The sequence below is a fragment of the Arvicola amphibius genome, chromosome 12 (genome assembly GCF_903992535.2).
Source record: "Arvicola amphibius chromosome 12, mArvAmp1.2, whole genome shotgun sequence".
NCBI lineage: Eukaryota > Metazoa > Chordata > Mammalia > Rodentia > Cricetidae > Arvicola > Arvicola amphibius.
In genome coordinates this window covers 156,653,508-156,680,462 of record NC_052058.2, presented here as the reverse complement: position 1 = coordinate 156,680,462, position 26,955 = coordinate 156,653,508, and the positions used below count along the sequence as shown (strand labels likewise).

The 26,955-nt window shown below is 41.7% G+C and overlaps 1 protein-coding gene across 1 annotated transcript in view; it reads right to left on the bottom strand.

Moving 5' to 3' along the window:
* Positions 1–576: 576 nt before the first annotated feature.
* The window catches only part of Rab38 (RAB38, member RAS oncogene family), a 51,599-nt gene continuing 25,220 nt past the window's right edge, over positions 577–26,955 (bottom strand). The window contains exon 3 of the mRNA XM_038314253.1: positions 577–729. Coding sequence (XP_038170181.1) covers positions 577–729 — 153 coding nt within the window. The remainder of the gene's footprint in view (positions 730–26,955) is intronic.

Sequence of the window (26,955 nt, the reverse complement as noted above, 5' to 3'; positions counted from 1 at the left end):
CAGCATTCAGGGCACAGCAAGTAACAGCGAAGGCCACAAAGGCACAGGCTGCCTGCATACACGACTCTGAAGGGCAACATCACACACAACCCTCAGGTCTGCCGAGAAAGGCAAAAATACCGTTTCTATTTAATAGACCCTATAGGACCACCCAGAAACAAATCGAAACCAGAACAAAGACGCGCCAGGGCAAGGCAGATTCCGCACTTAGCTTGACCTCGGCCGGCCGTGCGCTCTTGTTCCCCTTCTCAACAAGACCAGAGGCCTTTGCTGATTTAAAGGAACACGTAGCCCAGCTGAATGTGTCCCTGAGTGACTTTGCTCAGTGATCAAACAGCATTTTACAACAGACTGATATTTAAAAAGCTTGTAAACACTGTGCTGAGGGTCGGGGAAAACATATAAAGAATATTTGCTGTTCCTCTCCGGACAGGAAACATGCAGTCATACATCTTCGGCTCGTCACATGTGCTTCTCTATACCGACACTTACCCAAAATGGTAATAAAAGAAAAACTGAAGCACAATTCATGAGGGCCACGGGGTTCTGACCGTCACATGCCAGCAGAGGCACCTTTTAGGATTTGGCACAGCCAGAGCAGCTGACAACCTTGGGCGCGGTAAGGTGGGGCTTCACAATGTCCGGTTCTATGGACTCTATGAGGTCACACTCGTTTGCAAGAATGTGCTTGACCAGGCATCTGGAAGCTTCTTCAATGTTTATGTTTTCCTAAGGGGTAGAGAGAGAGAAAAAAAAGCAATTCTCTTTCAATGCAACAGTATAAAATAACAGCCTCACCTCATACACGACAAAATCCAATATTTAAAAAATAGTGTCTGTGTGTGCGTTTGTGCACACGTGTGAAGAACGTGTGTGTGTGTGTGTGTGTGTGTGTGTGTGTTGCATTTTGTCTCCAGGAACATGTGTGCATAGGTATGTAGATGTCTGAGGACAATCTCAAGCACTGTGTTTCAGATAGCTCCACCTCTCTTTGAGATAATAGTCTCTCACTGACCTGGGACTAGCCATGCGGATTAGGTTGGTTGGCAAAAGGGGTCAAGGATGTGCCTGTCTTGGCCTCCCCAGCACTGGGATTAAAGGTATTTTTTTGCAGTAGCTCACCTGAAACTTGTTGCCCGTGTTCTGGGGATCAAAAGTTAAGTTAATCCCTGTGCTTGCAAAGCAAGTACTTTACCCACTGAGCTTTCTCCCCTGCCAGAGCAGTGTTTTTGATAATTCGTGCAAATATCCTTTCTACACATTGTCCATGCATCCCCTTGTTTCCCCTCACTCCCATTGCCATCTTGGTTATTTGGTTCGTTTGTTCCTTCCTTTTTCTTTTCTATCTCTTGGTTCTTGAAAGCTGAGGTACAGATTTTATTTTCTCAAATATGAACAATATTGTTTGCTGAATTCATTTAATGTTACTTTTTTTTAGATTTCAATTTTCTTATTATTTTACCTGTTATATAATCTTATAAGAGAAATAAGTTTCAGTCTAGCTTAGATTTATAATTGCACCAATGCATATTGCTTTTAAAGTCTCAATAGGAAATAGAGGCAGTAGGACACCCTTTGCAGCAGTCATTGGCAGTTTAATCAATATTTCTGTCTTCTTGCCTGCCAGCCACCATGTTTCCTTGAACTCATACATGAACATGTGACAGCTGCTGGCCAATTAAATATGAGAAGCATGAAAAAGTATATGTCTAACTTTCTTGGCTAGAATCAACAAAAGTCAGGATTTAATTGTCCCACATTCTTTTCACATGAATTCATGGAAACCTTGAGGTGGGAATTCTCAGCTTCTGTTCTTATCGGCTCGTGTAGCATAGGTGGGAATTGCACCTTTGCTATGGGGAATTCCTAAGATTAGGAATCATTTGACCATGGCATCGCTTAGACATTCCAGATGGAGGTCACTCTTTAAAAAAGGACGTGAAATCAGAAGTGGATCCACAGCTAAGAAGACAGTCAAGTGAGCAGCACTTGCTACGCTAGCCTGAGGATCTGAGTTCAGAGCCTCCGAATCTGTATCAAAACATGGATGAGTAGCCTAAGTGTTTGCAAGGCTAGTGCACCCCCGCTGTGAAAATGCGAGGCACAGACAGGAGACTTGTGCACTCACGGACCAGCTAGTTGGGCACTTGCACTGACACTACAACTGGAGACCCCGTGTCAAACCAAGTGGAGGGTGAGAACCAATGCCAAGGTTTTCTTCTGACTTGCAGTCACCTTAGCATGGCATGATGGCATCCCCTTCTTCAACACACACACACACACACACACACACACACACACACACACATGTGTTCAGGCAAGCAAAGAATGTAGTGTGCAATAGTTGAATGAGCTTTAATTTTGAAATAAGATGAAACAAATATGAAACAGCATGCATCAGATATTTAATTACTATAATTCATGGGATTCTTTTCTTCTGAACAGATGAAAAAAGTAACACGGAATTTACTGCCAGGATACTAAAAATCACCCTTTCTCGTGTAAAATTCAGTGAAGCTCTCCAGAAAACTTCCATTGTTTTAAGTCATAATTTATAGAAGTTTTAAAAACATTCTTCCAGGCATTCCTTTGCTAAAAAACAGTTTGTCACGTCAAGCTGTTATATCACTGTGTCTCTTTGTCCAGTTTGAACTGAAATTACTTCTTCCTAATATTTTTTGCTTCTCAAAATTTAAAGAACCTTGCAAAAAAATTAAATAAAAAGGGAGTGCCAAATGAAAAAAGACATCCCTGCATCAAGTTCTATTTCCTAGAGAATGTTAAGGGTGACAATGGCCACCCAATGTGTCCATGACCAATGGCACTGACTGCACATATGTGTTGTCAAGCTGCACCCCCTACAGACCTGACCCCGAGTTCATCTACTGCCAAAGTACATGCTCTTGCACCTTGTTAATGGTTTTTGCTGGAACAGACCTCACAGGTTGTCTCTGAGCCTCTGTTTTGTCCGTTATAAAGGGGTCTGTTGGACAACAGAACAAATCAAAGCTTGTGTCGCTTGACTGTCCCTGGTCCATGCACTTCCTGTGCACATATCAGACAATTTTAGGCTTGCATTCTTTAATTCTCTTTAGAATACAGCAGGATAAAGGTTAGCGTTTGCTCTTATTGATTCTGCTGTTACTGTTGGGGTGGGAGGCAGGTACCCTCTCTTCAGCAGCTCCAGCGTCTGTTCCATTCCATGAAAACAAGGGTTCAGAAAAACAGGTGCCACTGCTCCCTGGTGGGAAGACAACGGTGTCCTGAGGGCACAGTCCATACTTGGTATACCTGTCACACCTCAACTCCTGGCCCCAAGGCAATGATCTGAGCTTAAGTAGTGTCTGGCTCTTCCAAACAGACCCAGACCAATGCTTTGCTTCTGAATCCAACCAGCTGTTTAGGCCACTAAGAAAAAAACCTGGTTACTGGTTTTCCATTTCATTCATGGTGGTAAGAACAGGTAACCTCACTAGGCCTTGTAAGGACCTCAGCGTAGGGGACAGCATCTCCCACAAAAGAAATCCTATGTGCTAGGGCGACTTTAAAGTATGTGCTCGGGGAATTAATAAGCCAACGCCACTCTTGTATTAACTGTTGCTTGTGTGTTAGAAACAAAGGCACTTTACAACCCCAGTCTAAATACCAGACATTAACTATGATCATAAGTTGGCAGGCAAGAAGCCTTAAGTTTAGAAAATTTCGGACATTCAGCCTGACTTTACAGCAGGTGGCCTGGAGGGCCCGACCACTCCTTGGCATTGAAACAAATGTGTGTTTCTTTTCAAGATGTTTTCCCCTAATTTTGAAATAATTATTATTTGACTTGTGTGTGTGTGTGTGTGTGTGTGTATAGATATAGATATAGATATGAACGTTAGTCACGTTCACCCCCGCTGCCCTCCCTCAGCCCCATCTCTCCTCCGCATCTGGCCTCACACTTCCATGATTTTTTGTTCTGTGTGACCCACTGAGTTTAATTAGGGTTGTTTATGTGTGGATGCGTGAACACTTACTTACTGGGGCATGAACTAATTTTTCTGTGACGACACTACTGAAGAAGGTGACACCCCTTCCCCAGTAACCAGTCACTACTAATAGTCCCCTCAGGGAGAGGTGGGACCCCATGTGTTCTTCCCTGACCCGTGAGAAAATGCTGTCAAACCATTTTAAAGATCACACGCAGTAGCAAAATTCTTTACCCAGCATGAGACACAATAGGTACTAGATAATTCTCCTTTTATTTTGTTATACATTATAAAATATGCTTATATGATAGAAAAACTTTAAGAGGGTCCCTTATATATATATACATATATATGTGTATATATGTATATATATATACATATATATGAATCATATTGTAACAGGTTTTTTAGTTTTTTTAAAAATATTCTATTTATATATCAACATGCCAGTTAAATATAATTTTCATTCATTAATGTAAAATTGAGAAATATCTGTTAAGGAAAAGAGTTAAACGCAATAAATAGCAAATAAATGAAAATCTATTCATCATGATGTGGAAATGACTAAACTATCTGTCCAACCAGTGGCAGCTTAGTAAGATGGTTTCCGTAAAGATAAGATGATAAAGGAGCAGTTGCCTTTGGAGAGAAGCTTATCGAGTAAAGGTAAGTAAGGGACTGGAGTGGGGACATGAGGCTCCCCACAAAGGAAACAAGCAGAGCAAAGGGGTAACAGAATCTTCAGTGAGACCCCAAATAGTAACAAAGTGGCAGTTCATGGTGACTGAGCCACATCTCTTATTTTACCCAGCGTTATGTGCATTCCTGCTAAGTCCTAGGTGTAGAAAAGAAGATGAGAAAGTCACATTCCAGTCTGGAAAGAACGTTGGTGGGCCAGCTTTTTGCAGAGGTTTGACCTCTAGGTTCTCTTGGAGGTGAAGTGCTAACCAGTGCAATTCTCTGCAATCCCATTATAGACAAGACTGTGGAGGCACAGAGCACTCTACCATAGGGACACACACCGAGCACTCTGCCTAACCATCTATCAGCATGTTTCATGAATACCGGTGCTGGTGTGCTTCTAGCTATCACAGCAGCATGTCTGACCCTGATCTGAGACTTAAAGACAGAGCCAGAAAACATTCAGGCCTTCCATTTATCACCATAGTCACCATAAGCATGCTGAAAAAGGAATGGATGTAGTGGGTAGAAAGGTGTCTGGAGTCACGCTTATCTGAGTGCCCCCTCCTCCGACCCCCTTTTGGATGCATAATCCCAGGAAAGCTTAAAGCATCAGATGCTTCACAGGACAGTATGAGAAATGTGTTGCACAGAGTCGTGTGCTTGAACAACTCGGTCTGCAGGTGGTGCTGTTTGGGAAAGTTATAGAACCCCTAGGAGGTGGAGCTCTACTGGATGAGGGAGGTCATCAGAAGTAGGCTTTAAGGTCGAATCGCCTGGACCCACTTCCCTGCTCTTTCTCCCTACTTCCTGTGCATGTATGAAACATGCTCGCTCTCTCCTTCCTGACTACCAGGCCAGCCGCATGCTTTTGTTGCTGTCTTTCTAGTTATGGTGGACTATACATCCTTGGGAATTGTCAAAATAAACCCTCTTCTACTCTAAGGTACTATAAATAATGACACTTTCTCCTCTTGAAAAAAGAAATAAAAAAAAGAATCTGCCATACAGGAGATTATGTTTATAGTATTAATACTTAAAACATGAAAAAATACTTGGAGCACTGAAGGATATGGCAGCTATATTCTGCGTGTTCATTCAGCACCTGAAGAACAGTACTGTGTGAATTCTATCCCTTCGTGGGGCAGCCAGGGACACTGAGAATGAAAAAGAGTAAGTAGCAAGGTCCACATCACACATCAGTATGAGCGCAGGGAAAATAGTAAATAGTGATAATGGCCACAGGCTTACTGCCAAAAGGCAGGGGAAGCATGTATGCAGTGTCAAAAGCCAGTCTGAACTCGTTTGACTCTTCTAAAGATTACCCCAATAAATACAGGATCGAAGTGGACACGTACGGGGCACCAGAATAAAAATGGGAAGGAGCGTGCCTTTGGGACCTCAGGCCAGCCATGTTTAAACTGCTGATACCCTTTCAAATATATTCAGTGTCCTCTTTCTTGCTTTCATTGCACACCACTTGAGTCACAGCCAAAGGACATAGGCTGAGAAAACAAATAGCAATATAGAATCTTTTAAAATACTTATTTAGTGTTCTCTCTCTCTCTCTCTCTCTCTCTCTCTCTCTCTCTCTCTCTCTCTCTCTCTCTCTCTCTGTGTGTGTGTGTGTGTGTGTGTACATGCATGCCAACTTGAGGAAGACGGTTCTTTCCTTCCACAGAGGCTTGAACTCAGATCATCAGGCTTGACAGGAGGATAGACTTATTTACTTGCTTTCTGAGTCCCTGCTCTAGCCTAATGTAGAACAAACCCCTCTCTCCTTTTGTCTCAAGGTCACAGTGGATGATCACGCCCTGCCTATTAAAACTGCAGTTAGGTTTCAGGTGTCAGTGAACTACTCGGCATCCAGGTAGCTACAGTCAGGCTTACATTGCAGATGGCCATGCAGAAGTAGAGCTGCTGGCTCAGCCGTCAAGTGCTCTCTGGGGATTTTTGTTTGCACGTGTGACACAGAGCAGTGACAGCATTCCAGGAGCATCTTCTGCCTGAAAGGGAATTTACACAGCCTGTGACTCCCAAGCTACGCACAGGCCGCTGACAAGATCTGGCTGATTCAGTCTCACGCGTACAGTATGAGGACAGGGTCTATTGTGCTGGCAGCTTCGGGTCAGATGGCTCAGGCTGAAGCCGGTGCTATGGGTTCACTTCACTGTATCAATAGAAAAACTGCCAACAAAGCATTGCACTAAAACAAGTGGTGTAGGGCTATAGTTGGACAAGTGGGTTATTTGCAAAATAATGTTCTCATGCACTCATGGTGCGCGCACACACCCATACCCACACGCGGAATCTATGAAAAAAAACTTGGCAGCCACATTTTAAAGATAAAGAAGCCATAAGGCTAGGAAAACTCACCCAGAGTAGAGTTTGTCCTTGGTCAATCTGTCATTTTAACCAAGACCCAACTTCTGTGCCAGTCTCTGAGCACTACACAACAGTCTCTCAGGTTGACAGCAGAAAGAGAATAACTTCCCTTCTAAATTCGGAGTTCTGAGTCATGGCTATATATATGTCTACCATGTTAGTTTACAAGTCTACATTACCAGGTTCCCCCTCTCAAGTATGGATTCAATTGGTCTAGCAGAATAACCCTCTTAGACACGCTTCAAAAGACTCTGGGCTGAGATGACTCAGTTGGTAAGGGCACTTGTTATTTAAACGTGAGCAACTGAGTTAGAATCTTCAGCATGCCTGTAACAGCGAGGTAGGGCTACATGAGAAGTACAGATAGGCAGATCCTGGGAGCTCACCAGCTTCTGATTCAGTCAGTGAAAGACACTGTTTAAGGGAATAAGGTAGACAGCAGTAGAAGAAAACACCCAGTGACCTCTACACACACCAGTACTTGTTTGTGGGCACCCATGGACACAGAAAGATCCATCCATACCTACATACAGCACACATACACATGGACAACACATACACACATACAGACCAGGGAGGTAATCTAATTGGTAAAGTGTCTGAGTTCAGTTCCCCAGCATCCAGGTGAAAACAGAGTGAGGTGTCATGCATCTACAATCCGAGCACTGCAGGGGCAGAAACAGTGTCTTGTGCTCACTGGCCAGCCAGTCTCCCTAACTAGTGAGCTCCCAATATTGTGAGAGAACCTGTCCAATTAAAGGAAGGGGAGATTGATTAAGCAAGCCCTTATGGACAAAGATACATAAAAATTAAGAAATAAAATGTACACCCAGTGATAAGACACAGATAACAAAGATGCCTTTAAATACTCTGTCGTTTTAATTTTTTTTTATTTTGGAATTTCTGAAAATATAATTTAATACAGTGCTCCACTCTGGAGAGGTTCTGCTTTTTCTGTGAAGCGAAGCATGGGACTCTATCTGGGGTCAGGAGATCCTGTCAGTTATTTAGTCACAGCTTTGGGACATCTGGCTGGGGTCAAATTGTTTAATCTTTGACCCCCACCCCATGCCAGAGAGGAAAAAAAAATTCTAGTAGAAAACTTTCACATCTGCCTCGTGAGAAGGCAGCCAAGAATTCACTTTCCACAACCTTTCCGAATACATCAACCTCAAACAAAATACCAGGGGTAGCAGAGGCCGGAGGGTGGGGCACTAAATTCCTCAGCACTGTGATGTTCTAATGAGAGCAGGTGGATGCTGGGTAATAACAGTAAGAAGTCTCACACAGACAGGGGCTTCAGACTCCTCACACCAAGGAGAACGTGCATCACCTGCCTATTGAACACCTACATGCCCAAAGGTCTCTAGCTCTCTGTTAGTCAGTACTTTCTTTTCTGTTGTTGATACAAATACTGGTGACAGACCTAAATTTGTGTCTGCTCTGCACTTTCTCCCTCACCTCCACGCTGTTTGGGATTTCCTGTCTTGTAGATCTCACGCTAGGGCTCCCTTCATCTGAGACTTATAGGCCTTACCCACTCTTCTCATACCGAAATTTTTACACTTAATCTCCACAGCAATAATGAGTGATTTTTTTTTTCAAAGAGAAAATTCACTCCATAGAACGCTATACACAAGATCCTGTAAGGTTAGGGACCTGGCTCCTGCCTTCACAGCCTGCATTTTACATTTGATTGGAAAATGCTTGGCTACCTTCTATTTCTGTCCAAGCTAACAGTCTTGAGCACCCAAAGCTTTGTACTCTGCCCCTCTTTCTGAATGAAAAGGCATATGTGGTATATAAAGAGAAACTAAAAGCATCAGTTTAAGGTTATTGGGAAGGACAGAGTGAGCTGCATCACTACTGATCCGGGCACAGAACGACCATGCTGGCAGCCCAGAGAAGTTGGCAAATACACTCAACAAGAAGATAATGTTCCTCTGTCAACACTGCTCCTATCCCCACCTTGCTCTTCCTGTCTTCCTGAAGTAAATTTCAATGTTTATTCTTTTCCTGTGCTGTAGTTTGAACCCAGGGCTTCTGAAATGTGTAGCTACTCTTCTTCTATGCCACATACCAAATGTCCTTCAGGTCCACTTCAACCTTTCTGTGTGCTTCCCTCCACCTTCAGGGCCTGAAACCCCACAGTTCTGTACTCTGACCTGCCAATGAACACTTCCTCTGTCACCCAGGCAGCCTTGTACCCCACTTTAGCCCTGAAAACACCCTAGACTTACAGACTCACAAACACTAATGAGGAAGGGAAGTGGGCCATTGTTACTTCATCCTTCTCTGACATTTCAGAAACTGCAGGCAGACATCACAGAGGCTACGGGACTGCACAGGGGAACAAGCCACAAGCACCCCCTCTTTGCTTTTGTTGCCTGCTCTACTCATTTCTGAAAGTGTTATCTCTTCTGAGTGGCCTCTGTCTGTTTTGGGAGATGCACTCTCTCTGTTCTCAGCTCTTTAGAGCCGCCCCCAGTGACCTTGAGGACTGTACCTTTCCCACCTTTTGCTGGTGTCACCCCCAACAGTGTCATGTTTAACTATGATACATGCTGTGTGCTTCTGACTTCAAACATCATAAGACCTCTCTAAATCATACTACGCAATATTACTAATACCAATGGACGAGTGATTATAAATCATGTACCATATGCATACTTTCCCTATGCCAGCTAAGTTAATCCCCCCTCCCCTAAAAAAGCCCAAGTAAGAAAAACAGGATTACAAAATTTACCCAGAGTTATCCAGCCCACAAATCCAGCTAGTCACATGACCCTGAAACATATTCTATCAGGGGGCACGGCCACAGGCTAGCCAAGTTCCTCTTCCTAACCTACTCTTCTCCATAAATGCTTATGTACGGCACCAGGCACCAGCTCTCTCTCCTTCTTTCTTAGAGCTCTGTTGCTTTCTTTCCAAACTTGAAAAATCAGAAATGAGCACTCTACAGTGGGTTTCAGTTGGTCCATGGCTAGTAATTAATTTCGTGGCTTTCAGGTTTATTCTTTAAATGGAATATGCATACTCTCCCTGGCTTGGCACTTAATTCACATCCATTAAATTCCTGATCCTGAAGAAAAATGGCATCATATCCATTGTTTTCACCTTCATCGAGCACCTGCAACCCTAATATCAGGCAGACGGTTCCCCAGAGCCTTTTGAGTTTGCCATAACTGAGATGTATTTTCCAAATCCAGTATGTGTAACTTACTGCGAATGATCACTCAGTCAGAACACTCATGGATTCTGCTACTATTAACACTTCACTTTTAATTCAGTCATGCTTTAATTACCCTCACTGTGAGCCTTCTGCTAACACACTGTTAAGACACCCAATCATCAGCTTCAGAAAGATAATACCCAAGTTTCAACGCTATCACTTAGTCAGACTTAATAACTCCATTCATGAAGAATAGCTTCAGTTAATATCCTTTCTCATTTGTCAGCTCGGGAAGGCAAATAACCCAACAGACACAAATATGAATAGCAATAATTGCTAATACTGTTTGGATGCTTACACAGTATTCTGCTATGCATGCTGCTACATGTATTAACTCATCTGAGAAGTAATATACTCTGAACCCCTCTTTAGTGAAGGGAAGATTGAGACACACATAGAATAAACACTTAGCCACAGTGTAAGCCGGATGCATCTGATTCAACTTCAAGTGTTATTGATTGCTCACTGTGAGCAGAAATGATCTGTCTTCAAATCTCTCTCTATCTTGATTAAATGCATTTGTTCCGGCAACTCTGTGCATTAAGACTGCAAACAGAAACTGGAGCATCGTGGTCTTAGGAAGCAGCAGGGTGTAATGGAATGAAAGAAGCTTCAGGAAGTTAGCGTGAATTATCTCCAGGACCAGGGAGAAGCTGAAAGGTTCTGCCTCCACTTCTTAGTCCGCAAAATGAGACCGGTAATAACTCTATTTCACAGGGTTCTTGTTAGAGTTGAATGATAAACAGAGATGAAGAACCCAGACATGACTCCAGTTCTGTCACTGGTACTTCAACAAATTAAGTCCCTACTCCTATATCATTCTCATCCTTATGCAAGTCATACTTTGGTTATCACATTCTGTATTGTCTACATTGTATATATTCAGTATTATCTTTCCATAATAGTTTTTTATAAAATTAAAATAGTCATCAACTTGAGTCTGATAATATTCCTCCAGTCTTTCAGCTTATATATATATATACATATATATATATATATGTATATATATATAAAATCTTTTTTTTTTTTTTTTTTTTTTTTTGGTTTTTCGAGACAGGGTTTCTCTGTGGCTTTGGAGCCTGTCCTGGAACTAGATCTTGTAGACCAGGCTGGCCTCGAACTCACAGAGATCCGCCTGTCTCTGCCTCCCGAGTGCTGGGATTAAAGGCGTGCGCCACCACCGCCTGGCTCATATAAAATCTTTTTATCCACTCAACTGTTAACTCTTTAGTAGCGTGTGTTGGTTTGAATGTGGTTGTAGGAATGGCCCCCTATTTGAATGCTTGGTCATTAGGAAGTGGCACTACTTGACAGGGATTAGGAAGGGTGGCTTTTTTGGACTAGGTATGACCTTGTTGGAGGAAGTATTTCACTGGAGATCAGCCCCAGTGTTTCTCTCTTCCGGCCGCCCACCAATCTGATGTAGAACTCTCAGCAACCTCTCCAGCACCATGTCTGCCTGTACGCCAACATGCTTCCAACCATGATGATAATGGACTAAGCCTCTGAAACTGTAAGCCAGGCCCAATTTAATGCCTACCTTTCTAAGAGTTGCTGTGGTCATAGTGTCTCTTCACAGCAAGAACACACTGAGTAAGATGTAGAGATTTTGAAATTATTGCTTTTTCAGGTAGTGTAAATAAAGTGTCTTTACCACTATTGGGAAAAGCTAAGAGACTAATCTTTAATCTCATTTCATATCTGGAGTGTCTGTGATGTTAACTTAACCACAAACCAGAACCCTAGCCTGCATTCTGGAAACTAAGTCCACCCACCTGCCTTTTCAAATCTCTGAGTTCTAACTACTAAGTTCCACAGTCAGACAATGGGTCATCCTTAGCCTGTAAACATCCTGAAATAGCTCCTAGCATCTGGTACATAATTTATTGCTTCCTAATATGGAGTCATATTTTCCTTTCTTCATTCCATAAATTTATAATTAGGAAAAATAGAAACTATGGGATTTGAAATATCACTTCACTAAAGAGAATAAATTATTAATTAGTAATAATTAAAAACAACTGATTGGTTAAGAAATAATCATGAGCCTTTCAACAGATCATGAATTGTAGGCAATAAAATTATACTCCCAAATGCTCTCAGGTCAGCTTCATTTTCTCCATCAGTGGTAGCTTGCTATATATGAAGAGACTTGAAGCATCTAGGCTCATCTGTTCACCATTTTGATGTCTGAAAAAAAGATTTCCAGACCTCAACTTCAGATGCAAAAATCTCTGAAGAACTCGGATGAATTTAGATTTGGTCATATATTCACACTTGAGGCTAGAACAACTTCAAGTCTAGTGGTTGCAGGAGTGGTCTTATTCAGATCTTGTGGACACAATTAGCAATTGACAGTGGTTTGGTAGGTCCGGCACGTAGAAAGCATAGCCTGATATTTAGAAAACAGGCAGGGTGAGGGAAAGAGGGACATGGACAGGAGCTAAAAAGGAAAGCTGTCATAGTCGAACCATGAAACTTGAAAATCTTGAGCTGACCTATATCACTTCATAGACATTTATGCCATCAATACCAGTGGAGATAGGGCACAGCCTAAGCAAAATACGAATGAGAAAAGTATTTTCCACAGAGCAATGTTCTCCAGCAAGTACAGGGACACCTAATGACTTCACCATGTGCTGGATACATGGATAATTTAGGGTACTTTACTGGGCAGAGTGACAGAGACGATAGGACAATTAAAACAGGAGTGCTTTGAAAGAATTGCATTAATCAGAACGCCATTTCTTTTGTCAATTATAATAACGGTAATAATAGAGAAATCATAATAAAGTACTAAAAAGGCCTACTTGAAACTTAAGAATTAAAACTTAATCCCTGCTTTCTATTTGCTTTCAAGGATTTTACCAACTTATTAGAGCAAAATGAACACTATCTTTGTCAAGCAGAAGATGGTGCTGCTTCAGATACGAACATTAAAATTTTCGCATTACCGCTGGAACCGCTTAAGATGTCTGTACGCTGTCTGCATCATAAAGCCTTATCCAGGAGAGGAGCTTCTGTCGCTAAAGCCTGTTCACCCCTCTGTTATTGCAGCTGTTACTGTACATGCAACAATACAGCTGTAGAGAGCAGCTATGTCTGTAGATAATGACTCCATTCTGAGGACTGACATGTCAAAATAAACAAGGTAGTTTGAACAGGTAGCTCGGTGGTGAAGGGAGCTGGCTGCTCTTCCACAGGATCTAGGTTTGATTCTCAGCTGCTACATGGTGGGTCACATGTACTTCCAGTTCCAAGGTATCGGATGCCCTCTTCTGGCCTCCATGAGCATCAAGCATACAAAATACACTGACAAATCAATAAATATATAAAAAGGTATGAACATGCTTAAAAACTCAGGCTGGAGTTTTTTTCTTTAAACACACACACACACACACACACACACACACACACACACACACACACGTTTACAACTTCCTTCTCGGAAGCAAACAAAATAAAATATTTACAATTAGTCATTAGATTATAGATAATGTTAATGTTGTGTTTTTAATTGTGGTTGTTTTACAAGCTTTTCATCTGGTACCTATATGATAATATTCCCATGTAAAGTTAGGACAAAGAAAATAAGGAATGTTCAAGTTTTAAGCAATAAACAACACAGGAACACCTAAAAGTTTATTTACTCTTAAAAGTGCAGACAATAAGAAAGAACACGCTGATAAAAATGCAGGAACTGGAGAAATAAACAGGAGAGTAATATAAAAAAATCACTGTAATATATGAAGATCAGGTTAAAAAAGAACATATCCAGAGGACAGACAGTCTGGGATCTGAACTAGGAACAGATGCTGAATTAGTCTGAACTTGTACCAATACAACCATGAAGCTTATGCCAAATGTTAGGACACAATTAAAGAAACTGCTGATGGAACTTCAGAACCAAAGCACTGTTATAGAATGCAGACACTCACAGAGGGAAGGAATCATTAAACTGAGGGTCTTCAAGGAAGAGGGATGGGGATCTAGTTCCATTCCCTATGTGTTTCTTCAGCACCATTTGCTAGAGGCTGCCTTTCCTTCCGTGTGTGTTTTGACTTTTTCATCAAAACTTGGATGGCTGTAGTTATCTGGGGTTTTACATGAACCCTCTATTTTGTTACCTACAATTCTATGTGAGGCCAATACTATGCCATTTTGGGTACTGTGGCTCTGTAGGAAGACTTGAAATCAGGTATGGTGAAACCATCAGTATTATATTTTATGCTCAGAATTGCTTTGATTAATCTGGGTCTTTTGTGCTTATTTATGAATTCTTGTTTTGTTTCTCGAGACAGGATTTCTCTGTGTAGCTTTGGGGACTGTCCTGGCATTTGCTCTGTAGAATAGGCTGGCCTCGAACTCAGAGGTCTGCCTGCCTCTGCCTCCCAAACACTGGTATTAAAGGAAGGCACCACCACTGCCTGACCTGCTTATTTATAAATTTTTGGAAGTTTGTTACTGGATTCTTGGACAACAAAACTGGAATTTTGAAGGGAATCACGTTGAGTTTGTGGATTACCTTCATTGGCTATGAGAATGGTGGGTCTTTCTATGGTCTACCGTCTACAATCTCCTTTTCAACATTCAAAGTTTTTCAATATAGAGGACTCTCATTCATTTGTTAGATTTGTTCTGGGGGTTTGTTTGCTTGTTTGGTTTGAGATAATTGTGAATGGAGCCCCTTTCATTTTTGATATTAGTGAAGATATTTGTGGGTTTTCCCCAATATTTCACCAATATTGGTGGTGGGTGGGGGGGCTTGAGATACAGCTCAGTGGTTAAGAACACTGACTGCTCTTCCAGAGGACCTGAGTTCAATTCCCAGCACCTATGTGGCAGCTCACAGCTGTCAGTAATTCCAGTTCCAGGAGATTTGACACCCACAGCAAAATACCAATGCACATAAAATAAAAATGAAATTTAAAAATCTATTGCCAGGCAGTGGTGGCAATCGATTTATCCCTTTATCCCAGCTGATGACAGACATGGTTGGGACCATGTGATGACAGACTCACTTAGAGACCTTTAGACAATGGAGTAGGCCTCCTCTCAGTCCAGATTTCCAAAGCTGGATGAAGGTGGTCATTGATTAAAGAAGGAGAAAACCTCAAGTTAAAAAGAAAAAAGAAAGTACTGGTGATAGGTCTGTTGTGTTCTGTATTACGTTGGGGATGTTTCTTCCGTCACTAGCTTTGTTATGGTTTTTATTATGAAGGGATGTTGGAGTTTTTCAAAGGCCCGCTCTTCTATCTAACACATTTCCTTTGTCTTCAAACCCTGACGTACTGTCTTCTGTTTGACGCCTTCTATTCATGAGGTTTCCACTGAAGTTTTTATTTCACTTACTAGAGTTTTCATTTCTCAGATTTGAATTTAGTTTTTAGTATTTCTAACACTATATGGAAGTTTTCTTCATATATTTTATTGACTTCTTTATTTGTTGATGTGCATTCTTTTTTAGTTCATTCAGAATTTGTGTCCTCTTTGATTTTGTTAAGTATGCTTGTAATTATTTTTCTGTCTTCCTTCGGGATTTCATCTAGTTCACTCTAACTGGGATGTCTTATCATGCCACTATGTACTTGCAGTCAAGACTTGCTTTCCTATTTTCCCAGTTTCTTGTGCATCTGCAAGACTCAAGCACTTGGGCTTCTGTAGTTAGTTGGATAGTCTTTTGGTGCAAGTAGCTACAATGTTCAAGTTGGTCTAGGGTGTAATCGGGTTCAAGTGCCATTCCATTTTACTTGATTAGGGGTGTAGTTCACCAGACATGATTTCCAGTAGCACTCTGAGAGTAGAACACTTACTGTGAAACAGTCACAAACAATAAACTCATTGTGACCATGGTCAATTAGAAACAATTCATCTGTATTAACAAGGGAATAAGGGATCAGGAAAATGTGCTATATAGAAGATACTCATTACTAAGGATAGTAATGGGAGAGAAAGGGCCTTAGTAAGACTAGGGATTAATATTAAAGAAGAAAAAAGAAAGTTGGGTTGGGATATTTTATATAGGTGGGTCTTCTGTTTTGTGTTGATTTCATTGGTTAAATAAAGAAACTGCCTTAGCTTTTTGATAGGGCAGAAAATTAGGTAGGCAGAGTAGACAGAACAGGATGCTGGGTAGAAGGCAGTGTGGCAGACGCCATGGCTCTCCTCTCCAAAATGGACGCTGGTTAGACTCATCCCGGTAAGCCACAGTCAAGTGGCGATACAGATTATTAGAAATGGGTTGAATCAATATGTAAGAGCTAGCCAATAAAAGGTTAGAACTAATGGGCCAGGCAGTGTTTAAATGAATACAGTTTCTGTGTTATAGATACTTATATTGAAGAAGTAAACATGAACTGATGGTGGATGGAACAGAGAAAATGAGATATGAGAAACATAGCAAGTTACAAGTGTCGTAGGTAAATCGCAGAAAGAACACAGCAGAAGAGGAACAGAAACAAATGGAATAATCACACAAACTAATTGAACGATATAAAAAACAGAACAAAACAAGGGACACTTCTGTGTAAATGTGTTTGCTATTTTTCTGCTGCTGTGCTAAATATCACACCAAGGTCACTTATGCAAGAAGGAATTTAGTTGTCTTATAGTCTAGGTAAGAGTTCATTGTGACAGGGAAGGAGCTCTAGCAGGAAGCTGAGAACTCACATCTTCAGCCTCGGGGTAAGACTATGAGTTCTCCAAGTCCACCCTAGTAATACTTCCTCCAGCAAGGCCACATGCCCCAACCTCTCCTAAACAGCACAGCCATCTGGGAACCAAGTATCCAAGTACTGGAATCTGTGGGGGGACTTGTCTCATTTAAACCACCACTGTAAATGAAAATTAAAATAAATAAAAGTCAATGTGACATAGATAGCTTCAGTCAATATCCCCTCTTTGCTGAGATGGATGTAAGATCCAAATTCTCTGTGAAATAGAGCAAACTGATGATGGGCCAACTGCTATTTGTGTCTCCAGATGACATATATGATTGGTCAATATTGGTCTGTGCAAGATTTCTGCACAAATGGCTCATCCTTCTGGAGTTTCCAGGCATCCATACTAAGTGTAACCAGCCTATAGTCCACAACCACAGAGAACCTAAACAACAAGGAGGACCCTAAGAGAGACATACATGGAACTACACAGGAAGGCGAAAAAGACAAGATCTCCTGAGTATATTGGGAGGTGTGGGGGTCATGAGAGAGGGTGGAAGGGGATAGGGGAGGAAAGGAGGGGAGCAGAGAAAAATGTATAACTCAATAAAACAATTTTTAAAAAAGGCCACGAAAACAAAGTGTTGTCCCAAGTCCTCACCCACTAATGTGCAAGACCATTAACTTCTGTGAGTGGATCCCAGCACCCAAGGCTCTGATGCATCCAGGTCCTTTATACCCTTTGTCTGCGTATGCTTATCTTACTAATGCTTGAATAGCTCGCATCAGCAGCGTTAGCCTTAGCTTGAGTAAGTTTGCTCTCCTGAGTTTCAGTTCAGGTTGGCTGGCATGGAGTATTCATGAGGTTCTCTGGGCCTCGTGGGAGAAGGATGGTTTGGTGTTCTAGTGACACCATAGTGAGGCATTGGGACTCTAATCTCTCCCTTCAGTAGGCAGCTTGATTGGAGAACTTCTCTTGGGATCTGTTCCTTCATTTCTCCAGCATTAGAGGCAGTAATGAAGCATAGGCGCCAGTGGGTGGATCACCACCCAGCATCCTGTCTACAGGTCTTGTAGGTCTTCAGTTTTCACTTCTACAGGCTTTCCAGTCTTCTCTTTTTCTCTCTTCTACAGATGTACAATATTTTCTTTGTGTTCCTGCAAATAAAATGCTTGCCTGGAGGACGGGGGCAGAGCTAGCCACTAGTTAAACACGGAGGCCAGACAACTGTGGCACAGACCTTAATCCCAGCACTTGGGAAGAGGAAGCAGGAAGATCAGGAGTTCAAGGCCACGCTGGGCTACTTGAGTTTGACCCAGTCTAAAAGTAAAATAGAGCCAGGTGGTGGAGGATCATGCCTTTCATCCTGGCACATGGGATGCTCAAACCTTTGATCCCAGCATATGGGAGATTCAGTCACACCTTTAATCCCAGCTCTAGGTGGAGACAGGAATATAAGGTGGGTGGAGATAGGATCTCGCCCCATTCAGCCAGAGAATTCTTAGAGACAGGATCCCTATGCAGTCTGAAGAGTCATAGAGATAAGACGTTTCTGGTGGGTGGTTGTTCTGCTTCTATGATCTTTTAGCTTTCACCCTAATACCTGACTCCAGGCTTTTATTAATAGGTGCTTCATACAGATTTTCCATTTCTCTTTTCCCTGCTGCTTTGTTCAGCGTTCTGGGCTCATCTGTGAATTCCCTTTAAAGTCACCATTCACTTTGTCTATGTTTTGCCTAGTCTCTTACACTCTGAAAATTCCTCTGATCCTCTGTTGTCACTCCACACTTTTCACCTCTTTCTGGAGTCACAGATGTTTTCTTTCAGATTTATTAGAGTGTCGGAAAGTGCTGCCTGTCCCTACTCGGCCCCCTTCCTTCTTCCCATGACATTCTCATCGTTTCAGAATATAACTGGGCCCAGCAGGCTAAGCGAGTCTCTGAGTACTGTCCCAGCATGTCAGGTCAGTGGGCTGGTGGCGGAGGAGTTCTGCTACTCCTCACTTAAGTCTAATGGGATATTGATTTTCCCCCAATCTCAGCAGGCTCTCGCAAGAAATCAATATCTCACTTGCGGCGAAGCAGACAGAGATGAAATGGAAGGCCTTGGGATGATAAGACTGTCACCAACAAATCAAGAATGCTTCAAAGATGGCAAACAAGACACCATCAGAGAAGGCAAAGCACCACAGAGGAGGGGCAAGCAAAGTCAAGGCAGAAAACAATAAGGGAGCGGGAGGGGGGAGAAGTAGAAACACGGGTCTTAACAATGAAGCCCTCCTGAACCAGGGAAACCCGTGCCAGGGTTAGAAAGAGGAGAGAGAGACATTGGTTTTGACAGAGGAGGCCCAGCTTTTGTCTATTTTTTTTTTAAAGTAGGAAGTTGGCAGGACAGCATGTTGGTGAATCAGCTGTCATGAATTTCAGCCCCAGCTCTGACAGTCACTAGCTGGCCCACCTGAGGTGAGGTCCTCATATACTGCCACACTTTACTCCGCCCGTTATGAAGTTAAGACAAAATATAATTAAGTTATATATTACCAAGGATTGGACTGAAAAAGCCATCAGCCAGTGAACAAAGCACATGCACACATTCCTGTTAGGCATGGCAGGACAAGATGTGCCCATTTATTTTCCTTACCAATATTCTGTAAAAAAAATCTGCGAGTAATAAAATACATTAAAAAGCATCATAATGATTAAGAGAACACAAAAACTGTGCATTTTTGATATCTTGACATACTTTTAGAAATTTGGAAGCAATGGAAAAGTTGGTAACAGGTTGGTGAACATATAGACAGAGTAGTCCAAAGTTCGTGTAACGGGAGATATTGACGAGAGAAACTCCATGCCCACAGAATCTAACCATCCCTAGAATTGAATACTAAGGTTGCTGAAGTCAGAGGGACTGACTGCAAAGATGAAGCCCTCCATTCGTTCTCCATTCTACTACATAAAATATCAGCAACATCGAGACTCTGTATCAAATATACCTATATCCTCCAAATAGCCTAATAATAGAATAGAATGTTTAATCAAAATGCATGCAATAAAATGGAACTTGAATAGCATTGAAATTATGTGGAAAAATGAAAAGTTCACAGACTTCAATGAGGTTACATCAAGTCAGAAAAATCATAAAGAAAAACCAACAAAAAAAATAGAAAACTACCAAAGGAACAATTTCTTTTCAAACACCAGTTTCTAAGGTGAAAGTGGGAACACATAAATGGGTGACAGATGTAGACAGCAATAACGTGTGAAATTACAGATGACCCCGAGACCTGACAGACAATGGAATGCATAAACTGTAAGAATCAAAAGGTGCCAGCCCTCTACAGAGCAACACGGAGTGTTACACAACAGCGGAGTAAGGCTTTCCAGCCATGAAGGGAAATAATTTTAAATCTAAAATCTGAGACCCATCCAGAGAACTAAAATTGTGTGAAGCTGAGAAAACTCATACTTGAAGCTATCAGAATCAGAAATGCCCATGCAGCTTTTCCAAAACAATTTCAGAAGCCTGCGTTCCAATAAAATAAGGCCATAATAGAGGGCACCAGGGAGCGGGCAAGCCGCACAGTGGAAGAGCATAGGAAACCCCACCCGAGAGGAAGAGCAAAGTTCCGGGATTCTAAGTGGTGTCATGACTCTGCAGGGCATTTCCCACAGGAAGTGGGAAATAGAGGAGGCTGGAATGGAGTCAACTAGAACAAAGCTGCTCTCAACAGAATAATCAGGATGAGGGAGAATTTTCGAGAACCTTGAAGTACAAGGTTTTACTGAGGCTAACCACGAATTACAAACTATGTAAGGAAATAAAGTTGTCATGTTAAATCATATCAGATAGAGTCATTATTTATGATTGAACCAAAAGCAGTGGCAGAACCACTGGAAAGATTTGGGGTCACTGAAGAGGAAGCAGACATGGACAGGAAACCATCTAATATAGCCAACAACATGCATGTTTGTCTGTATACCATAAACTAAGACAAAATAATAATAAAAAAAACCTTCGATTTATATCCTCAGAAACAAGGGAAATCAGAGAATATGAGGTTTGGATAAAGAGAGCTACATTCTAATTCTGACACTGCCGCCAGCTAAACAGATGATCCCAGGAAATAAATCACCTTCTCCAGGACCTGCTCGTGCTTCATAAAGGTTGGGGGGAAGTTGATAAGATGAATAATTGAATCACTTAGGAAAAAGTCTGTTTAAAAGAAAACATGCTTTTTTATAAAGCCTCATTAATATCAGAATTCCCTGTGGCTTTGTAGTGACAATTTCTAAGGACTTGTGAAGTTAGAGAATGCTGGAGCAGCAACCACATGCTCCTGCGTCGACACTTAACATGAAGATGAGAAATCTGAGTGCCTTCAACAGTCCCTGGGTCCCTAGATGTGATTCCTAAGGCTCCACTCTACACCCATGAAAACAGAGTTCTCCTAAGAGACTCCCATGAGTCTTTCCTTGATGCCTCCTTATGCTTAGTGGCCCTGATCCAACAGAAAGCAAGCTGCTTCAGAAGGATGTAGGGAGCAGTTTTACTTGCAAATTCTCTTACAGTTCTTATTGAGAGGACAATTTTTTAATCAAATTTTGCACTGTACTGAAGTTTGTTTTGTGAACTTTCTCCTAGAATCTTAGGGGCTTTTTGATTAATAGAAACTGCCATTAATCGTCATTACCTCAGTCCTTAGCAAAGTGCCCACCTGCAGATACATACAGCAGAAATTCACAGAATGACTTGGAAATGGATGAATGAACATTAACACATGTATGTTAATCAGTATTCAAATCAAAATCACTAAAGCTGTATTTTCCAAAAAAAAAAAAAAAAAAAAAAAAAAAAAGAAATGTGTCCCCCTACAGCTCTTTCTAAAAGTTAGACCAAAGTGCCTGCAGTTGCTACAAGCCCCTTGGATGTCCCTGGCATGAAAGCCTCGCCAAGAATCACTCATTTTCAGTGGGCAGATCAGTGGTCTGGATGCAAAGATGAGGTCTGATGTGTCCGATAAACACTGAAAAGCTTTCCTGGGGCTGCAGGAATGAATGCCTAGCACGTTTACTAATCTTGTAGAGGGCCTGGATTCTGCTCTTAGCATGCACCTTTCGGCTCACAACTGCCTTTAACTCCAGTTCTGGGAGATTTGATATCCACTTTCGTTCCCCTGGACTATATATATGAAGTACACAGAAACTTAGTCAACAGCACATAGACACAAAGATGCAACAAATGAACAAATGTTTTAAAGACATTTTATAAAGCTTTCTTAGAACTCTGTTCTTCATTAGTAAACACAGATAAATCCAATAACCGTCTTGTAGGCCTCAAATGACAGTACCAGAAACACATGAGATGACCGTGCAAAAGAAAAGCAGTAAGGAGAAAGGGTAGAAGACCCTGGATGATCAGAGCCACGGACTAATGTCAGGTTCTGATTGGATTCTTGGTAGCATTACAAGTTTGCAGTCCCAGTTTAGGCTGGAGGGCATTAATGGAAGACAAGGCCTTCCTCACCTTCATTTCTCCCTCCTGACTCCCCATGTATACAACAGGGAACAGCAGCAATCTTTATATTGTGGAGTGTCTGGAGAGTTTTCTAGAAAAAAAGGAGTTGCATGCTGTAGAGTCCTTCTGAAAAAAACAGATGTAATTTAATTTTTGTCTTCTGTAGAATTCTTCAAGGACAGAAATTGTCCACAAAGGGCGGGGAGAGAATAATACAGCACACTAATCTTCCAAGAGTGTCCTAGAAAAGCACGGCAGTAAACAATGTTCTTCTGTTGAATAGCTTCTGCCAAAGCCATCATCCCTCTGTATCTCTGTAGCAGACATTGCATTGGGTGACAAACTGAGACACTCATGGACGAGGGCAGGACCCAAGCTCTAGAAGAAATAATCACTACATAAAGTCTGAAGTGAAGGACGAGATGACCTCCGGTACGAGATAGTCTTGAAGATGGAGCTGAGTCCTGCAGGGAGAGACGCATATGCATAAAGGCAGGCAGCAGAAGGTTATGAAGGCCAAGAGGGGACTTCATGCAATGTAGCAAAATTTGGAGAAAGATGAAGAAAAAAAAAGCTTTGGGGAAGCAGGTCAGAGGGTCTCTATGGGAGTTTAGAGGAACCTAAAGGATGTGTAATAACGGGTTTTATTCCTTTCAGGCCAGTTTAGCTAATTGCATGGGAAGGGCCTCCAAACAAGATGATGCCATTTGTACAGAAACATTGAGGTCCAGCCCCATCAGGTTTGCAATCTCTGGGTGGCATGAAGGCACAGATTCATCACAAATGGAAATCAGAAGAATGGAAAGAAATTAACTCCCGGAGGTAGATATCCAAGCAGAAACAAGAACCCCCAAACAAATTCTGGTTGTATTTTGTAGAAGGGAGTTAGAAAAGCTTGGCCATGGAGCTGCCACCAGAGTCACATATGCTTAAACTTTAGCCGGTAAATCACAGCCAATGTAGAGATATACAGATTAATAAAAATGGGTTAAATTAATAGAAGAGTTAGCCAATAACAAACTAGAACTAATGGGCCAAGCAGTGATCTAATTAATACAGTTTCTATGTGATTATTTCAGAGGTTAAGCTAGCTGGGCAGCTGGGAACCAATAAGCGGCTTCTCTCCTTCAACAGCATTTAATAATCCTTTGAATGAGGGAATTACCAATGCGGTCTACTAGTGAAGTCTAGAGTTGAAAATTTAGTTATAACTTGCACCTGGCTGCAAACAAGCAGTTGTTCCATCGTTAACATCCCAGAATTTTATGAGCTGCTCTTATTACCTACAGTTTTATGAAGAAGAGCTTTTGTGCTTCAGATGAAGTTTGAGCTAGACGGAGCCTTGGGAGGATCTTTAGTCCCTTGGAATTCCAAAAGGGCATACATATGTCTGTTTTTCTTTAAAAGTCTATAGAAATAATCATGATGTAGAGTTAGGAAATGATTAAAGGAGAAGGCAAAATGGAATCTTGAGTGGCTAGAGAGGTAGATCCGTAGATAAAGTACTTGCAAGCATGAAGAATGGAGCTCAGAGCCCCAATAGCTCCATAAAAGCTTAGCAGGTATGATGAGCCGCTGTAATCCTAGCACTTGAGAGACAGAAACATAGGATCCTTTAACAAGTTAATTAGTGAGACTAGCTGGAGTCAGAAAGAGACCCCGACTCAATAAGGTGGGAAGTGATTGGGAAAAACCAAAAAAAAAAAAAAAAAAAAAAAAAAAAAAAAAAAAAAAAAAAAAAAAAAAAAAAACACCTGATAGTGAGTCTGGGCCTCCCCATGCTTTCACACTTGTGCAGCCACACATTTGTGAGCACACCTATACACATGCACACAACACACATGCAGACAAAACAAAAATCAATCCAATTCTCACAGTACCCATTAACTCTAGCCTTTAGATAAGTTCATTGTGGATAACATTTGCTTCCCCTCCCAGAGTTGATGTGGGAGAATCTTCTGTCTATGTGTTACTTTCATTGGTTAATAAAGAAACTGCCTTGGCCCATTGATAGGACAGAAAATTAGGTAGGCAGAGTAGACAGAACAGAATTGTGGGAGAAAGAAAGCAGATTCAAGCAGATGCTTCAGGCAGTCACCTTGCCTCTCCTCTCTGAGTTGGACGCAGGTTAAGATCTCTCCTGTTAAGCCACCACCTTGTGGTGCTACACAGATCACTAAATATGGGTTAGTCAAGATATAAGATTTAGCCAATAAGAGGCTGAAACTAATGAACCAAGTAGTGTTTAAATGAATACAGTTTCCATGTAATTATTTCAGGTGTAAAGCTAGCTGGGTGGCAGGACGCAGCCCCACCGCTCCATCTACACACAGTGAACTCATTCCCATGAGAACCATCTCTAAACCCAGTATATTTCCATGGGGAAGCATGGAGGTAGTAGGAGATTTTATCAAGGTATTTGGCAAAGTTCTTTAAAGTTTGCTTAAAGCAGCCCCTCTCAATCTCGCCTTTCCAATTCTGATACTCAGTACTCCCCCAATCATATTCTAACACTCTGAATGTGCTGCAAAGGAGATTTAAGAAATTCAAGACACTAATGGGGTAATCACAGAGAATTCCATGATTTGATTGACAAGATTGTTAGAGAAGCCTTTGGAATCTGGAGGCAATTATGGCATAGAGGTGTGTAATTTCATGTACAGTGTTTGAATATTTCATGCTTGAATATAAGGTGTTTTGGTCAAGTCGATTCCCTATTCTGATGACTCTAATTGCTCCCCTATTGTCCATACCTGTTCGATTCCCTCCAAATTCCATGTGTTCATTAGAAAGAATAATGCTAGAAACACTGACTTAGTGAGGGTTTCTGTTGGTGTGAAGAGACACCATGACCATGGTAACTCTTATACAGGAAGAACATTTAATTGGGGTGGCTCACATTTTCAGAGGTTTAATCTATTATCACCATGGTAGAATGAAATATAGTGGCATGCTGGCAGACATGGTGATGGAAGAGTAGCTGTAGAGTACAATGTCTTGACTTGCAGGACATAGGAAGTGGTCTAGCTCACTGGGGGTGGCTTGAGCATATATGAGTCCTCAAAGTCCACCTCCACAGTGACAACAAATCCATCAAGGCCACACCTACTGATAGTGCACTCCCTTGGGGGGCCATCGTCTTTCAAACCACCACAAACACTGAGTCTACTTAGTACTGCCTATACATGCACAGGTGTAAGGCCATCTACTGGAGCCTGGTAGCTGCTCAAGGACTGAATTCCCGAAGAAAACTGATTTTTTCCTTTCCCAGAAGCCATCAATTGTTAATAGCTTCTCAGCTAGAAGTAAGACTTCATGCCCATCTTCCATCTGTATGCTGAGACTGGGTCTGGCTTGATCTTACACAGGTCTTCTGCATGCTGTCACAAACTCTGAGTCCATATGTGCCACAGATTTTTGTTTGTTTTTGTTATTTTTTTGAGACAGGGTTTTTCTGTGTAGCTTTGGAGCCTGTCTTGGAACACACTCTGTAGACCAGGTCAGCTTTGAACTTGCAGAGATTCACTTGCCTCTACCTCCTGAGTACTGAGATTAAAGGCATGCACCACCACTGCCCGGCTTGTAAGGCTGTTTTTGCTGTGTCCAGAAAACATTATTTTACTGTAGTCATCTGCTGTCTCTATCTCTTACAATCTTTCTGTCCCATCTTCTGCAATGATCCCTGAGTCTTGAGAGGAAGGGGAGTAATATGAATATCCCAATTAGGACTGAGTACACTAAATTATCTTCATATTGCTCAGCTCTGTTAATTGCCATCCACTGCAAGAATACATTTTTAAAATGCATTTTTATTGAAAACAGATTCTTCTCTTATATAATAATCCTGACCACAGTTTCCCTCTCTCCACTTCTCCCAGATACCCCCATCTCTCCTCTTTCCCAGATCTGTCCTCACCTCTCTGTTTCCACTTCAAAAAAGAGCATGCCTCCAATAGACAGTCAAATAGAACCAAACAAGATACTATAAGATGAGGCAAAAGACCTTCATATCGGGGCTGGACAAGGGAAGCTAGTAAGAGGAAAAGTCTCAAGAGAAGGCAGAAGAGTCAGAGATATCCCCAGTGCCACTGTTAAGATTCTCACAAGAACACTAAGTTAACAGCCATAACATGTTGCCAGAGGACCTGGTGCAGACCCAAGCAAGCTCACCTTGCCATCCTGCTTAGTTGATTCAGTGGGTCATGCTCTCCTGGTGTCCTCCAGCCCCCCTGATCCTTACAATCAATCTTTCCTCCCCCTCTTCCCAGGGGCTCTCCATTCTCCTAGGGGAGGATCTTGATGGAGACCTGCAATTTAAATGGTTCTTTCCCAAAATGTCTGATTTTTTTCTTTCTTTCTTTCTTTCTTTCTTTCTTTCTTTCTTTCCTTCTTTCTTTCTTTTTCCTTTTGGACTAGGGACTGAACCCAGATTCCTGCATTTGTTAGGCAAATGTTCTATCACTGAGATTAATCTCCAGCATGATTCATAATTTTATGGCATTATTAGGAGGTGGT